Source organism: Condylura cristata, unplaced genomic scaffold, assembly GCF_000260355.1.
Source record: "Condylura cristata isolate star-nosed mole 26May11 unplaced genomic scaffold, ConCri1.0 scaffold00002, whole genome shotgun sequence".
NCBI lineage: Eukaryota > Metazoa > Chordata > Mammalia > Eulipotyphla > Talpidae > Condylura > Condylura cristata.
This window is the reverse complement of record NW_004567103.1, coordinates 23,983,515-24,000,999: the sequence shown is the minus strand read 5'-3', so window position 1 is coordinate 24,000,999 and position 17,485 is coordinate 23,983,515. Positions and strand designations below refer to the sequence as shown.

At 33.7% G+C, this 17,485-nt stretch overlaps 1 protein-coding gene across 1 annotated transcript in view; it reads left to right on the top strand.

The window, feature by feature from the left end:
* The window catches only part of NBEAL1 (neurobeachin-like 1), a 124,900-nt gene that overhangs the window by 79,993 nt on the left and 27,422 nt on the right, over positions 1-17,485 (top strand). Inside the window, exons 33-41 of the mRNA XM_004674823.2 lie at positions 2,805-2,962; positions 4,422-4,546; positions 5,433-5,556; positions 9,520-9,668; positions 10,008-10,141; positions 11,824-11,925; positions 13,905-14,000; positions 14,384-14,508; positions 16,858-16,998. Of these exons, the coding sequence (XP_004674880.2) occupies positions 2,805-2,962; positions 4,422-4,546; positions 5,433-5,556; positions 9,520-9,668; positions 10,008-10,141; positions 11,824-11,925; positions 13,905-14,000; positions 14,384-14,508; positions 16,858-16,998 (1,154 nt within the window). The remainder of the gene's footprint in view (positions 1-2,804; positions 2,963-4,421; positions 4,547-5,432; positions 5,557-9,519; positions 9,669-10,007; positions 10,142-11,823; positions 11,926-13,904; positions 14,001-14,383; positions 14,509-16,857; positions 16,999-17,485) is intronic.

The window sequence follows — 17,485 nt, the reverse complement described above, 5'->3', positions numbered from 1 at the left end:
AAAAAAAAAACAGAAAAAACAGACCTTCCAAAAGGGAAAATTCTATGCCTAAATAGTTAAAAATAATACATTAAAAAGCTACAGATCAATATCATCAGGAACATAGGTGCAAACCAAAGCCAACAGTATATAAAGAGTAAACCTTAGTGCTTTCCCTGAAAGATAAGGAGGCTGGAATGTCCATTTCACTGCTCCTTGTCACTCCTGTAAATTCTAGAAAATGCTCTAAGACTAGAAAAAGAAATGAAGGCAGTCATATTGGGAAGCAAGAAATAAAACGATTTTCAGATAATATGAAAAACCTAAGGAATCTGCCAAAAATCTCTTGCAATTAATGTGGTTAGTTAACAGCATTTCCAGATACGTGATCATTGCACTAACTTTAATCATTTTTCATTATATATAGAGTTAAATAATTAGAAATTGAAATTTAGAAAAAATTAGGTATAGTAGTTCTAAAAAAAATGAAGTATTTGGATATCAATCTAACAAAATATATGCAGGCTATTTAGTTTAAAAACTATGAAACTGGGCCTTTCTGGTAGCCTATGGGTTAAGTTGCATTACTTCCATCACAAAGGCCTACCACTATGGCCTCAGTTTGATCGTGGGCCAGAGAGCTGACCCAAGTGGTACAGCAGACCTCTCCTGTCTGTCCTACAGCTCCCCTCAGCAGTGTATTTCAGTAGATTTGCCTGTTCTGCTCCCCACTCTGTCTCCGATGAATCTGTAGACTCCCCCCTCACTAACTTGCACCACAGTTCTTCTACACAAAAATAGATAAATTGTTTTTTTTTTTTGTTTTTGTTTTTAAAGATTTATTTATTTATTTATACAGAACTGGGGTACAGGTCAGAGATGCGGAGGGTGAGAGGATTCACCGAGACAGAGTGGGAAGCAGAACAGGCAGATCAACAAAGTACACTGCTGAGGGGAGCAGCGGGCGGGTCAGGAGAGGTCTGCTGCGCCATGTGGTCACCTTCGGGGCAGGCAGGAATCGAACTCATGCCATGCGGAAGCGGCTTTAGCTTCTCAGTGCTGTGCTTTAACCCGCTGCGCCACCAGGGAGGGCCAATAAATTGTTTTTTTAAAAAAACAAAACTGATGAAACAAAGACCAAATAAAAATATGTTTATTTCATAAATAGTTATAAAAGAAACATATATTTAATCCACCAATATGACATTTTGGAATATATTTTTCCTGCATGTGAAAGCAAAACGGTAACAATTTTCATCATAAAGTTTAAGATTAAAATGTAACATAGTATCAGAAAAATAGCACACAACTATTTGTAGCTCCTGTTGTAATTGTTATTGTAATTTCTATTAGACTTGTGGGAAATCCTTACTTTGGCTAGCCAGTGTTCAAACATTTAGTTCCCTGGGTGTAAACATTTCAGTTTGGAAGTCAATGTTATTTTTTCTAATCAGGAGTAAAGTTATAGAGAAAGTTAGAATTGAAATTGATAGAGCTTCAAATGAAGGCACTATAAAAGTATATATGATGAGCACAATTTCTAGAAACCCCACTCATCATAGGGAAGTTATCCTATGATATAGTAAAAAAAAATATGACTTTAGAAATATTAATACTATAAAGAGAAAGTTTTAACCAAATATAAGTATATGTGTGTTTATACATTTATTTAAAGTTAGTCTTAACCATTTTCTCTGTAAAACATAGAAGTTTAAGTACAGGGCTTAGACTTTTATTTTGATAGTACCTGTTATTAGGGTTTATTTCATCCTGAAAATATGATGCTGTTCATAGAGAAGCAGTCTAAGTGATGAAATTTTTCATTGTGAATGATTTGCCTCTATAAATTTCTTTGGTCTTTGAAGTCCATTAATAGTAGTGTGGAATGTAAGTTCTTCTGTATTTAAACTTTTGCCTCATTTCAGATGCCTGACAAAGCTAAAGATTGTAAAAGAAAAGCATTTCTCTTAACAATATAAGTTAATAATTCTGAGTTCAAAAATCCTATGATGAACTGCTTTATATTTTTCAAGTTTTATACATTTATTGTTGGTTATTTTTTAAATATAAATACATTATAGCTGAACACATAAACTTCATAAAATATTATAGTTGAATAAGAAAATTCTGTTTCCCATTTCTTTCTCATTTTCTTTTTAAGATCTGTTTTTATTTATGCAACCAGAATTGGGGTGTAGGCCAGAGGTATGGGGAGCAGGTGAGAGACAGAGTTGGGAGCAGAACAGGCAGCTTTACTGAAATATACTGCTGAGAAAAGTGGTGGGAAAGACAGGAGAGGTCTGCTCCGCATTTTGGATAGCTCCCAGGCTGGGGATTAAAGTCATGCTGCAGTAGCTGGTGATAAATTGATAGTACTGACTTTAACCCCTGTACCACCTCTTTTTCATTTTAAACATGTTTATTTAAACAATAGGATGCTTAATTTGAAGAGAAAACATTTATTTCCTTTTTCTTTTTTTGAGGTAACAGTTTACAATTTTGTAGAGGTTCCAAGATTACAGTTCTCATAATCATCACCATAAAAGACCCATTCACTATCTGCTACTGATAAATTTGGCACATTATCAATCATGGGGCACACAGGAGTCTCTGTTATAATGTCACAATAGCAGCACTGGTCCATACAAAGTGAGCAGAATAGCAGCACTTGTAGAAACAGAAGGAGCTAGCAGTGAAGGAAGAGGGGAAGAAACCCTTCTTTTGTTAAACTATGTGATTTTATTGGGTCAAGTTCTTTAAATTATGACATTAAAATTTAGATAACCTGCTCTGTATGTTTGGTGCTATTATTTATTCTATTTCAGGAATTTTTTGTGGTGCCATTTAATCGAAAAGCTCGACAAGAGAACTTGAGGTGTAACAATATGCTTAAACAACTTAGCAGTCAACACTTGGCGACTCTGAGACGCTGGAAAGCAATAAAACTCTATCTTACATGTGAGAGGGGCCCTTGGGCTGAAAGGTAGGAACAGATGATTTGTAGTTTGTTTTTTTTTTTTAGTATTCTGATCTTGAACTTTTTGAGATGGTAGCCTCTGCAATCCAGTTTTTAAATGTTGTTTTTAGAAAGAATTGCTTTTAATTAATTTGATTTTTGTTAATTACAGGTTTGAGATATTTTGAGAACTTTGTTTTTCAACATGGAGTTTTTCTCTTCCTTTAAGTCTTGAATCAATTTATTTCTGTCTTCCTTGACATTGTCTCTTTGAGCCAGAGTTAGAATACTATGTATTTGAATATTTTATGGTTTATTTACTCATCATTAAGTCTCTTCTGTTTTGCTGAGTAAATATATATATGTTTATATGTATACATTGGACATAAATGTATAACTCTGTCTATACATGTATCTGTTTTTTAATTATCTTGAGTATATACTGACAGTCAGAATTGCTAGGTAATGTAGTAATTATGTGTTTAATTTACTGAGGAATTGCAAAACTGTTTCACATAGCAGCTGCATCATTTTACATTCCCATCAGCAATGTTTGATGGTTACAGTTTTCCACAACATTACCAATATTTGTTATTTTCTGATTTATTTATCATGACCATCCTAGTGGGTAGGTGGAAAGCTGTATTTTAAGATTTTTGTTTTTCCTTAATTATTAATAACATTGAACATCATTTTATATACTTGTTAGCTATTTGTGTATCTTCTTTGGAAAAATAGCTATTCAAGTCCTTTGTTCATTTTTAAATTAGATTTTTTTTTTTTACTGTTTGGTTGAGTTATAAAGAGTTAAAAAAGTTTTTTAATATTCTCAATAGTAGACACTTATCAGTTGCACAATTTGTAAAAATTAGCTTGACTTTTTACTTTCTTTCATGAACAAATGTTTTTTATTTCGAAGTCTAATTTGATCTATTTTTAACTTTTTTGTTACTATTGTTTTTGATGTCATATCTAAGAAAGCATCCCCAAATTCTAAAGTCATGGAGATTTACTTTTCCCTTGACTTTTATTTCTTTTCCCTTGACTTTTATTTCTTATGTTTGAAGCATTTATAATTTTACTTTCTTTGGAGTAAAATTATTTTATTTTGAAAACTTTATTTATAATAATCTTATTGTGTAGCTATTTAGGACTTTCATTTAATAGTATAAAAGTTAAAGATAACAAGCTGTAAATCTAGAGATTTATGTTTACATCTTGTTTCTGTTATCTGTAGACCACATGACATCTTGGGCAAATTATTTTGCTTGTGTTAAATTCCTCATATCTAAGTAAGCTATGCATGCTCACATTGGTTTTCTCTAAGGATTGTTAAGGTCAAATGAGATAATGAATGTGCATGTTTTCCTAACATTGGACGCTAACAAATGTAATGTTCCTGATACTTTTGTACTCTGTTTCATTCAGCCAAAATTTGTAATTTTAAGGTACATAATTTTACCTGTTTACTTGTGTATTTTGATAGGAAACAGCATGCAATTCACTGGAAGCTAGCTAATGTGGAAAATTATTCCCGCATGAGACTTAAATTGGTACCAAATTATAACTTCAAATCCCACAATGAAGCTAGCGCACTGAGAGATAATCTAGGTGAGTTTCAACAATGGTTTAATTATTAATAATAGAGATAGTAATGATGGAATTGGTTATTTTCATTAATTGTTTCAAAATTGCTTATCATGAATGAAGAGTGATATACATTTGTATATGTATATGTTAAATGCTGTTGGTTTTAGCCCAATTCTAAGATGACTTTTTATTTCAATTGATTAAATTAATTTTTTAAAGGAAAACATAATTTAAAATCATAAAATTACACTGTAGTTCATGTGAAATACATTGACTCTGTATCCATTGTGATACAGTGGAAAAATAAAAATGGTTCTATTCCCTTAGGTTTTTACCAAGACTGAGGCAAATGTTAAAACATGTGATCTAAAGATCACACACCAAACCTGCCACAAAAACACTAAAATTATTTTGCCATAATCTATCAAAATACTCTCTTTTGGTTGCCAAATACAAACCTATTACTGGTTTTTACACAGCTCCATAGTCTCTGAAGTGTTTGATAGTTATTCTCCATAAGTTTAATTTTTTTCTTAGCACCGCTGTTTAACTTCCCACTTGACTTACTAGTCGTTAGTTTATTTCCCAGTTCACCTTTTAAAGGAGGATGTCGCCAGGTCCATGTCTGCATCTTTTCTTTTACCTGTGATCTTCCTGGGTATCCATGGTTTTACTATTGTGTGTTTGTGTTTTAGTGTATGTTTATTTGTGCATGTACACGCATATATACAAAACCTGTGTGTATAAATATACATCATATATCTACTACACACCTATGAAATATACCTCATCATGTAATTAAGTCAGAAATTATGAAAGTATTATAAGAGAATTAATTTTACTTTGTAATATATATTTTGTTTTTTTTATTTTTGAGCATTTTTCTAAATAGTTTGTTTTTAAGCAGGTATTCAACACTCACAGCCTTCTAGTGATTCTTTGCTTTTGGAAGTAGTGAAACAAGTAAAAGTTAGTGATATGGAGGAGGATAAGTTAGATCTTCCAGAAGAGGATTTGACCAAAGCAAATAAGTATGTATTTGAAAGACTTTGAAATTATTTTGTATACTGGGAAATGGTATTATAAAATTGTGGAGGATATTTTCTTGAAATTCTAACACAATATAGAGGGCCACAGTTACTGCTATTCAGCTGTTAGGAATCTACCAGTGAGATAATTGAGAAAGGCTTCTTAGACTGGAATAAATTGAAACTGAACCTTGAAATTACAAAATATTTTTTACTGAATGATAATGAAAACATAGTATCAAATTATAGGATACAATTAAAGGTATAGTCAGAGAAAAAGTGCATTGTGAAATGTAAATTCTTAAGCAGAAGGAAGAAATTATAAAGATAAATCCATTGAAGTGGTAATCAAAAAACAAAAGAAATACCAAAGAAAGACTAAAAAGCATTCAGACAACAAAATCATAAACATCCAACCAGGTTACCCAGTAAAGAAAAAAAGACAGGTCCTCCATGGTGGCACAGTGGGTTAAAGCACAGCACTAAGAAGCTAAAGCCACTTAAGCATGAGTTCAATCCCCGCCCCTGAGTTGATCCACATGGCACGGCAGACCTCTCCTGACCTGCCTGCTGCTCCCCTTAGCAGTGTACTTTGTCGATCTGCCTGTTCTGCTCCCCACTCTATCTCTGGTGAATCCTCTTAACTATTCCTACATCTCTTCCCTGTACCCTAGGTTCTGTTTGCATAAATAAATCTTAAAAAGAAAAAGAAAAAATGACAAAATAAATAACCAATATCAAGAATGAAATAACAGCTTAATACTACACATATTAAAATAATTTAAAAAGAAAAACTGACAACTTTATGCCATAAATTTGACAGTTGGCCAAAATCCTCAGAAAAATATATACCCTAAATAAATGTTTGATATACTTTTAGTATTTGAACTTGTAATTTAAAAACCTGTAAGCAAAGATAAAATATATTCATTTCCTCATGTCTTAATTATTAGCATGATATTAGAACTTTGCATGTTTTTTAAGTCCAATAACAATTCTATAGTTATTTTTTATGAGCTTATCTTTAAATCCATAAACAAAAATATAAATATATATTACTGTACTTTCATATTTGCTTGCAAAATTTCAATACTTACTTTGTGTACATTTAATTATACTATCTGGTGTCATTTCCTTTCTGCCTGATTGGTGGTCTGTTAGCCACTAATTCTCAGTCTTTGCTCTCAGTGAAGCATTTATACCTTCATTTATGACTATTCTTTGTTAAAAATTGAAGTATGTTTCCTGAAAAGTGAGATCATAGAGCAAAGTTTACAAGTTGAAAAGTATAATTAATTCCACTATTTTTGATCATGTTTTTAGATAACTTGTTTTTAAGTAAGTACCTAATATTCATAAGCTTTCAGTTTAGGTTTTAGTTTATTCACAGAATAAACTTCTCTACTAACTCCAGAACATTCTAATTACCCCAAAAGGAACTCTTACATTTTTTAGTAGTCACTTTCAGTTTTCCCCTTTCTCTGTTTCCTGACAACCATTTATCTAAAATCTTGCCTATTATAGACAATCACTTGTCTATAATCTTGCCTATTTTCTATATTCCATATTTCATACTGTGTGTAGCATTTTATATCTGACTTAATTTCATTCAATATATTTTCAGAATTCATGCTTGTAGCATGTAACAGCGATTCATTTCTTTCTTTCTTTTTTTTTTTTAAAGATTTATTTATTTATTCATACAGAACAGCCAGAGATGCGGAGGGTGAGAGGATTCACCAGGGACAGAGTGGGGAGCAGAACAGGCAGATCAACGAAGTACACTGCTGAGGGGAGCAGCGGGCGGGTCAGGAGAGGTCTGCCACGCCATGTGGATCACCTCCGGGGCAGGGATCACCTCAGGGGCGGGGATCAAACTCATGTTGAAGTGGGGTTAGCTTTCTTTGCTGTGCTTTAACCAGCTGTGCCACCAGGAAGGGACAACTTTAATGATTTTTAAGGGCTTCTTTGATTGTTTTATAGAAACTGGATAAGAATAGTATATAGGTTGGGCCCTCCCTGGTGGTGCAACGGGTTAAAGCACAGCACCGTGAAGCTACTGCAGCCACTGAAGCATGAGTTTAATTCCCAGTCAGGGAGGTGACCCACATGGTGTGGCAGACCTCTCCTGGCCTACTCACTGCTCCCCTGTACTTCAGTACATCTGCCTGTTCTGCTGTCTGCTCCCCACTCTGTCTCTGGTGAATCCTCTCACCCCCCTGCACCACTGGCCTGTACCCCAGTTCTGTATGCTTAAATCAATAAATCTTAAAAAAAAAATAGTATATAGTGATATATTTTTAGATTATTTAGACAATCTTCTGTTGGAATCTCAGTTTCTATCTTTAGTCTCTAGTGAATTCAGTCTATATAAGTCTTACTCATTTTTTTTTTCTTTAAAGATTTATTTATTTGTGCATACAGAACTGGGTACAGGCCAGAGGAGGTGGGGTGGTGAGGGAATTCACCAGAGATGGAGTGGGGAGCAGAACAGGCAGATCTTCGAAGTACACTGCTGAGGGGAGCAGCGGGTGGGCTGGTCAGGAGAGGTCTGCTGTGCCAGGTGGATCATCTCTGGGGCAGGCGGGGATCAAACTCATGCTGAAGTGGCTTTAGCTTCTTGGTGCTGTGCTTTAACCTGCTGCACAACCAGGGAGGGCCAGTCTTATTCATTTTTAACTTAATAGCTAAAGCACTTTATTTTTAGACTAAAAGTATTCTTTAGACTGTCTACTCATGTAGGTTATTTAATTCTTCAGTTCATTATTATAAATGCTAGAATTTCACTGTTTAAGAAAATGTCCCTTATATTTAACTTTTAAACAATCATTGCTTTGAGTAAAGCTTTGCAATATTCCAGTTAGGTTGATATACTGAGCTTCTTCATGGGAATGCATTTAAATGAAATTTCTATCCTGGAAATGGAACAGATAAAAAATACCTGGGAGTAGCTGGCTTCCAGATTTATTTGAATAATGGTAGTAGGAGTTCCCATTTATATTCTTGGCAGTCAAAGAATACAAAAGACCACCAAAAGATTGTTAATTACTATTATCAATATGATAATGATAATTGTCCTAATACAGATGACTTCACTTTACATATAACAATAGTAGGTCTTTGTTTTATTTATCTCCTTTTCCATCGTCAGGGATGCTATGATGATAATGCTGTACTTTTAGTTGCTCATGAAAAAATCTTAACTTACAGTTTAAGAATCAATCATAGGCCCTCCCTGGTGGTGCAGCGGGTTAAAGCACAGCACTAAGAAGCTTAAGCCAGTTCTGCATGAGTTCGATTCCCGCCTGCCCCGGAGGTGACCACACTGCTCCCCTCAGCAGTGTACTTCGTTGATCTGCCTGTTCTGCTCCCTGCTCTGTCTCTGGTGAAGCCTCTCGCCGCCCCTGAGCCTCTGGCCTGTACCCCAGTTCTGTATGCACAAATAAATAAATCTTAAAAAAAAAAAAGAATCAATCATAATTAATATTTCTCATAATTCCTTATGAAAACACCACTAACCATGCAGTCCTTCACTCACAAATTCATATAGTCCCTAGGTTGATTCATAACTCCCAAATAATGACCTGATTAGTATTACTACATTTTTAAACTATTCTCTGCCAGTGATTGACTCTAATCTGTATTAATTGTCAAATATACTTAAAATGTAACAACATGCAATATAAAGACAAAATAGAAAAAAATAAACTAGTGGTAATTGAAAACTGAATTAGGGTTATGAAAGGTGAAGAGAGTGGAGTGGAAGCAAAGTGGTAGGCTTTTGTTTTACTTTTGAAGAATGTTTAAAATTTAATATAAAGCTTTTTTTAAGGTAAAACTTTTTTTAGCTGAGTTATTCTAAAGTGAGAATACTTGGACAGTATTTAAGTAATTTAACATTGTGTTATTTATGTGAGACATATTGCTATATACTTTTTGGTCATTTAACTGGTTTTGTTTTTACAGTGATGAGAAAGAAGAACAAGATCAAAAAGAAAAATTAGTGTTGTCAGAAGACTGTGAACTCATTACAATAATTGATGTAATTCCTGGCAGACTAGAAATCACTACTCAGCACATTTACTTTTATGATGGCAGCATTGAGAAAGAAGATGGTAAGGAGTTCTGGGGGGATAATTTCTGTTGTCCAGTAGTTAAGTATTCATTTTATTAATTATTAATGAGAAGAAAGTAATAAGATTAGACAATAGAATTATAGTCTGTCCTGTAAAAGGAAAAAAGTTAGTAGTTAATGTGGGTATTAGTGTATTGGTTAATTTGTGTTGAAGACAATCCATTTTTGTTTTTTAATGGTTTGACCAGGTGGGATTGTTACAAACATAAGTCATGTGCTAATTTTCTAAGTGTTGTTTTTGTCAAGAACTAGTAGTTATTTTCTGCATTAGTGTGAGTAACTTATAGGGTACCTTGGTCATAAGAATTTTTTTTTTCAGGAGCAAGCTTTGATTTCAAGTGGCCTCATTCTCAAGTTCGAGAGATTCATTTGCGGCGTTACAACTTAAGGAGATCAGCCCTTGAAATTTTTCATGTTGACCAGTCCAACTACTTTCTTAATTTCAAAAAAGAGGTATGTGGGATGGTGCCTTCTGGAAGCCCCAAAGTATTAGCTTGCAAAAAATTTCCTGCTAGTGAGTGCTAATGCAGCTTTTGTACTTTTTCATAAAATCAAAATTTGGAAGAAAAATGGATATCTTGGGGGCTAAGTAATAAATATGTTTTTGCTGGTATTTGTGTTTGAGTGTCTGTAGGGTGATTGTTTCCAAGTATTGTAGGCAAAGAGGTAAGTAGAATATTGAGTATCAGCTAATAGTTGCTTCACAGTCTTTAATTTTGAAATAAAATACAATATATATGAAATATGATTGAATTTATAAAACTAGATCAGGTTCAGTTCAATAATAATAATAATAGTGGGCCTCCTGGTGGTTCAGGAGTTAATCTTAGCACTGTCAAGCTATCACCAACCAATGTGGTATGAGTTTGATCCCCAGCATGGGGGCTAACCACAGTGCTTCCCTCAGTAGTATATTTCAGTAGATCCACCTGTTCTGTTCCCTACTCTGTCTCTGGTGAATCCTCTGCCCCCCATACCCTCCATACTGCTGGTGTACACCCCAGTTCTTGTTTGCATAAATAAATATTTTTTTAAAAGCAGAAGAATAGTGTAAGTGATTAAAAGCACAGCTCTGAAGCCATTTTACCTAGGTTTAAGTACCGACTCTCCTTTTACCTGTGAAATCTTTGGAACTTAGAACTCTTGCCTTCGATTTTCTCTCCCTCTGTCATTCACTTGGGGTGAAATAGGCATCACCCTCTGACAGTCCTCCCCACCTTACCTCACTCAGCTTTTTCTCACACATCTCTCCTAATGAGATGCTTGCATGTTCAATTCTCTCTTGGATTCTGCTTTTTAAATGACCTAAATTAGCATCATAATAACTAAATTTCTCTCCATTCATGGAATTCAGGTTTACTTATAGATAATTTGATGTAAATATTTAAAGAATATTTTCCTCTTTTTACAAAAGGATACTTCTTTTCTATTACTAAATTTTCTGCCATGCAAAATACAAAGCATGTGTATTCAGTACATCTGTATAACTTAGTTTTTAAACACCTTTGTAAATAGTAGTAACCTTCATAACAACCTTCAGATTAGCTATGGCAAATTCAAAATTGCATTTTTCGTTGTTTTTTTTTTTTATAGATGTATAGCCCTAAATAATTTATAAAGCTGTAAGGACAGAGATTATGTTCAAAGCATGATTGAAACTCTGAGTTATTGATTTCCTTATAGAATTAGTCAATGACATAATTCAGTTTGAGGGAGATTTAAGATAGTTTTATTATTCAAGGTCTGATGATCATTATATAATGTAGAATAAATTTCTAAAAAAATACATGGCTGGACTTCTCTAAACCTAGTGTAATAGGGAAGTTCTAAACTGTTATCCAATTTTTATACAAAATGTCAAGTGTAGGCAAATCCATAAAGGCTGAAAATAGATCATAAATTTTCAGTGAATGGAATAGAATAGGAATTGGAGAATGATAGAGAGTATTAGGTGTCTTGTTGTGATGATGAAAATGTTCTAATGTTACACAATGTTATTTTATAGTTGGGTAACTCTGAATATACAAAAAAACTCCACCATTTTTGGCATATGAATTCCATCACAGTAAAGCTGCTGAAAGGCTATAATACTAGTTTGTTCTGAACAATTTAAAAATTATGTGTTTTTCTTACAGGTTAGAAACAAAGTATATAGTAGACTGTTGTCACTTCATTCTCCAAATAGTTATGGAACTGGATCACCACAGGAGTTATTCAAAGCATCAGGACTGACTCAGGTAGGAGATTTTTAATATCATTGTTTTTATATTCATTTTATATCTTTTTTCTTTTTAAAGATTTATTTATTTACTCATATAGAACTGAGGTACAGGCCAGAGATGCGGAGGGTGAGAGGAGTCACCAGAGTGGGGAGCAGAACAGGCAGATCGACAAAGTACACTGCTGAGGGGAGCAGCGGGCGGGTCAGGAGAGGTCTGCCATGCCATGTGGATCTCCTCCGGGCAGGCGGGAATCGAACTCATGCGGAAGTGGCTTAAGCTTCTCAGTGTTGTGCTTTAACCCACTGTGCCACCAGAGAGGGCCCATTTTATATCTTATTACAGTTTCTATTCTTGCATTCAAATCAATCATTTGAATTTCCTTTTATTCTTCTTGCTTCACTCACATTCATCATACTGCATCCTGCAAACCCCTCTATCATTTCATTTGTGGGCTTATCTTACGAGTTTTTCTATCACAATGATTTTCTCTTTCAAAAGAACAATTTGAGATAAAAATGAGGAAATATAAAAAGCACTATGAAGAAAGACAAAAATAAAATCATGAATCCTTCACCAGTCGTCTAAGTAGTGTTCTTGTGTGTTTTATCATCTATTTGCCATCTCTTGAGTTTGTACTGCCCAAACCCAAAGAGGGGGGCATTGTGGTTCCTTTCCAAGCTGTAGAAGTCTTGTAATTAGCATCTCTACTTGCTGGCTGCATCCTTTTTCCTAATTGTACATCAGTCTTAATCTCAAGCATTGCTTTGTTCAAAAGCCTCCAGCAATTCTTTCCTACAGCCCGTGGGATAAGCTTTACATGATGAAGTATATTACTTGTTTTCTGTGAAATAAACTTTATTTTTTCCATACTAATTCCTTAACTGGGCACTGAATAGTTAGTTAACAATTAATTCAAAGTAGTCTTTCTATAAAATGTATACATAAAGATTAATTTTTCACCATAAGTATTTATCTTTTGCTTAATGTGTATGTATATATATATATATATATATATGTTTAAAGGTGAACATTGATCTGTCAGCTGATTTTTTTGAGACTACTCACAATGTGTATAGTAATTAGCAAACTGGTTACAATGAGGTGATTAAAAGAAAATAATGATTATTTCATTTTTTAGAAAATTTTGCCTGTAGTGTAACAAAATCTCATGTACCATTCATTGTACTCAAAGGCTGTTCTTTGAGGATAGTTAACGTAATGTTTCTTTCAAATTTGTATATCATGTGAGTACGTTAAGATAAATGTTAGGTATGTACACTATAACAAAATTTTCAAAGTTAGGCAGTCTTTTTAGAATTAAAAAGTAGTCAAACAAAGAATTTTTATAAATATCTTTTGGACTGTAGTATAAGATATATGTTGAATTTTCTGTTTCTTATCTAGAGACCAATTTTTTTTTTCCTTGGGGTGCATTTGATGGTATCTAAACTGGAGAATTCAGGAACTGAGGTGGCTGGGCAGGCCCACCATCCTTGCCTGCCCCTTAAAATGGTAGAGACCAATTTTTAAAAGGAAGGGGATTTAATAAAAACATGGATTTTGTGTTCTTAACATTTTTAAAAAGTCCTTTTCCTTTTATCAAAAGACAAGGTATCCCTAATGGTATAGGGGTTTAAGGTTAAAGTCAGGGCTATCAAGCTATCACCAGTGACATGAGGTCCATCCCAGGCCAGGGAGTTAATTAATGTAGATGGCACAGCAGACCTTTCCTGACTGACCCACTGCTCCCCTCAACAGTGTATTTCAGTAAATCCACCTTTTCTCTCCCCACACTATCTCTGGTGAATCCTCTCAACTTTCCCTTACCCCAGCACCTCTGGCCCTGAACCCCAGTTCTTATATGCATAAGTAAATAAAAATAAATCTTTTAAAAAAATGATAGAGATAATGGGAAGAAAAGATTATGTAGTACTGTCAGTAGTAGTTGCTGATTCTAAGGGATATAGATTAACTTTGCTTTTGATGTTTTGTAGAAATGGGTAAACAGAGAGATATCAAATTTTGACTACCTCATTCAATTAAATACAATGGCAGGACGAACCTATAATGACCTTGCACAGTATCCTGTGGTAAGTTTTATATAAGCTTCATAAATAAGGAATTGCCTTTCAATTTTATAATACACAGAAATATATGTGCATCATAAATAATTTTTATTTTTAAAGTTATATTAGACTATTTTTCTCTTATTGTATATATTTGTTATTTTCCAAAACTGTATAAACATAAAGTGTACTTAATAAAACCCTTTTTCTTTTACTTTATTCAAAAGATTCCAGAGGAATTTAAATAATAGCTCTGGTTAAGGAACCAAATATTATAACTTTCATAATAGGGAAAATGTGGTTTTAACGACTTTATTTTTTGTCCATAGTTAAGCATTTGATACTAGATATGAAGTTATAAGTTCGCTAGGAAAGAATATCTAAATTGTAAAATGTGGTCTTTTTAGTTTCCCTGGATTTTACAAGATTATACTTCAGAAGAATTGGACCTTAATGACCCATCAGTATTTCGAGATCTTTCCAAACCAATTGGAGTAGTTAATGATAAAAATGCCAAAGCAATGAGGGAGAAGTAAGTATCACTTATCCCTTTTGAATGATACCCATTCTTTGTTTGAACTTGTATTGATTTCTACTATGACTAATCAAATATTTTTTTGTTTTGTTTTGTTTTGTTTTAATGTACAACTACTTTTGATAATCATTCTGATAATTCCTTCACTAAGTTTTCTTGAAAGCATATCAGTTTACTTTCAAATATCTTAACTATAAGTCTGTTTCTTTTCTGTCAAATTTAAGTTGGTATCGTTTAGAATTTATTTTTGCCTTGTAATAAGTATATAGTAAAGGGAATTATTTCTTAAAAATTTTCTTCCCAGGTATTTTAGATTTAATAACCTGCAAAATTAATATGTAAAAATATCTATCTAAATTAATATTCTGGAGCCCTCGCTGGTGGTGCAGTGGGTCAAAGTGCAGTACTATGAAGTGGCCAGCAGCCACAAGTTCAGTAAGGGGCAGAGGCTGACTCACATGTCCAGCTGACCTCTTCTGTCTCTCCTGCTGCTCCCCTCTGCAGTGTATTTCAGTAGACTCCATTTATATAGTATTTATAAAAATTTGTATGCAGCATAAGAATATGCTGTAAAGTATTAAAATGTCAATTTAAAATCTTTTCACATGAAGGATTGCACTTACCTATCTTCCCCAGTTCTTGTAGGCATAAATAAATAAATCTTTTTAAAATTTAATTAATATTCTGGTAGATACAGAATTAATGCTAACTTGTTTTTCAAGAGTTATGTAAATAGAAGCAGTAAAATGTGGAGAAATTTAGAAAATATTTTATAAGGAAGGGAATTTTTATTTAAAACTTTTATGACCGGGCCCTTCCTGGTGGCGCAGAGGGTTAAAGCACAGCACTAACAAGCTAAATCCACTTCCGCATGAGTTCGAGTTCGATTCCCGCCTGCCCCAGAGGTGACCACATGGCGTGGCAGACCTCTCCTGACCCGCCCGCTGCTCCCCTCAGCAGTGTACTTTGTCGATCTGCCTGTTCTGTTCCTCACTCTGTCTCTGGTGAAGCCTCTCGCCCCACCCCTGAGCCTCAGGCCTGTACCCCAGTTCTGTATGCACAAATACATAAATCTTTGAAAAAAAAAAACCAGACTTTTATAACCTATGCTGTAAAATTCTCACCTTTTTTTATTAAAACAGGTAAAGGAATGATTCAGTTTTAATTTACCTTTTTCTCTATGTGAACTTGTAGATGCCCACTATAGATTCTGATAACAACAAAAATGAACTAATTATTATTTCATTTTAAAAAGTCCAGTATGGGTCCTCCCTGGTGGCGTAGTGGGTTAAAGCACAGCCCTAAGAAGCTTAAGCCACTTCCGCATGAGTTCGATTCCTGCCTGCCCCAGAGGAGATCCACATGGCTGGCAGACCTCTCCTGACCCTGCCGGCTGCTCCCCACAGCAGTGTACTTGGTTGATCTGCCTGTTCTGCTCCCCCACTCTGTCTCTGGTGAAGCCTCTCACCCTCTGCATCTCTGGCCTGTACCCCAGTTCTGTATGATAAATAAATAAATCTTTAAAAAAAAAAAGTCCAGTATAATTGCCTCAAAATACTATATAATATGATTGGGATGTCACTTGTCAAACCACCATTAAAACAATTACACCATTAAAACAATTACTCATGTAACTATCACTGTTAGTAATTGATAGTACCCTGATTAGGCATTCTTTTATCTAACAACTCTTGGTTTTTTGTTTTTTTCTTAGCTAAATTGCTTAGTACCACTCCTACAGTTTTTAATTGACCCTCCTCCATTTTTTCCTATTTCCTTGACCATAAAAGGATATCTGTTTATTATGTTGCTAACAATTATATAGAAATGGAAATAACCTATGTATTTAAAAGTGAAGAAGTAGTTAAATTTTATACATGTACAATGCAGTATTTACCTTTAACAATAGTCTGTTTGGAAAGATGCTAATAGAAAATTATTTAATGAAATAATGTTTTCAATGATGTATTATATATAGCACTTTTATATTAAAATGCACTTCTGTACTAATTTTAAACATTAGATTTGACAAATACTTACCAAAATGTTAATTTTTTTATAGGAAATACAATTGTAAGTTTGTCCTTTTCAGTATATGCATTTTTTGTTTTATCTACAATGAATATGTTTTACTGCATAATACAAAATTGTTTCAGAATCTCTTATCAGTGATATTTCATTGCTTTGAAAAAATACTAACTTTTTTTTCATTTATTGTTATGGTATGATGATAATACCTCGAAAATGTAGCAAGGATTTCTTAAAAACTGTTTTCAGCAGTACAAGCTTTGGCTTCCTAATTTGCTTTCACTATTATGGTTACATAACCTAAGTTTCTTTTTTTAGATATGAAAATTTTGAGGATCCTATGGGAACTATTGATAAATTTCATTATGGTACTCACTATTCAAATTCCGCTGGAGTCATGCACTACCTTATTCGTACAGAACCATTCACTACTCTCCATATCCAGCTTCAGAGTGGAAGGTATGTTTTGGGTAATAAGCTGTTTTTTTGTAACATTATACATTAGTGTTGAAACTCTATTATACCTTCATGTTATATCCTGATTAACAGAGCTTTATCTTTTTATTCTATTTGGTTTTATCATTTAATAGCCTTTAGATAAAAATAACCAAGTTAGTTTGAAAATGGGTTATTCAAACTGATTCACACAAATAAAGGATAATTGCTATTTACTGTTACCCAGTATGAATTTGTAATTCTTAGATTTTAGAAATCTAGGAGAGATTTAGAATTAGAATTGACTTACATCTAGATTCAAGATATCATCCAGGGATTCAGCCTTAATCAATGCCTTGGGACCTTCATTATTAGCAACCCAGTCTTTGATCCCATTATTAGCAACCCAAACAGTCTTTGATGCCATTGTGTTAGCAACCCAGTCATATTACTTATCAGTACTATAATTTTACATGTTTCCCAGTTTCCTAATAATCCTAAAGTTCAACTT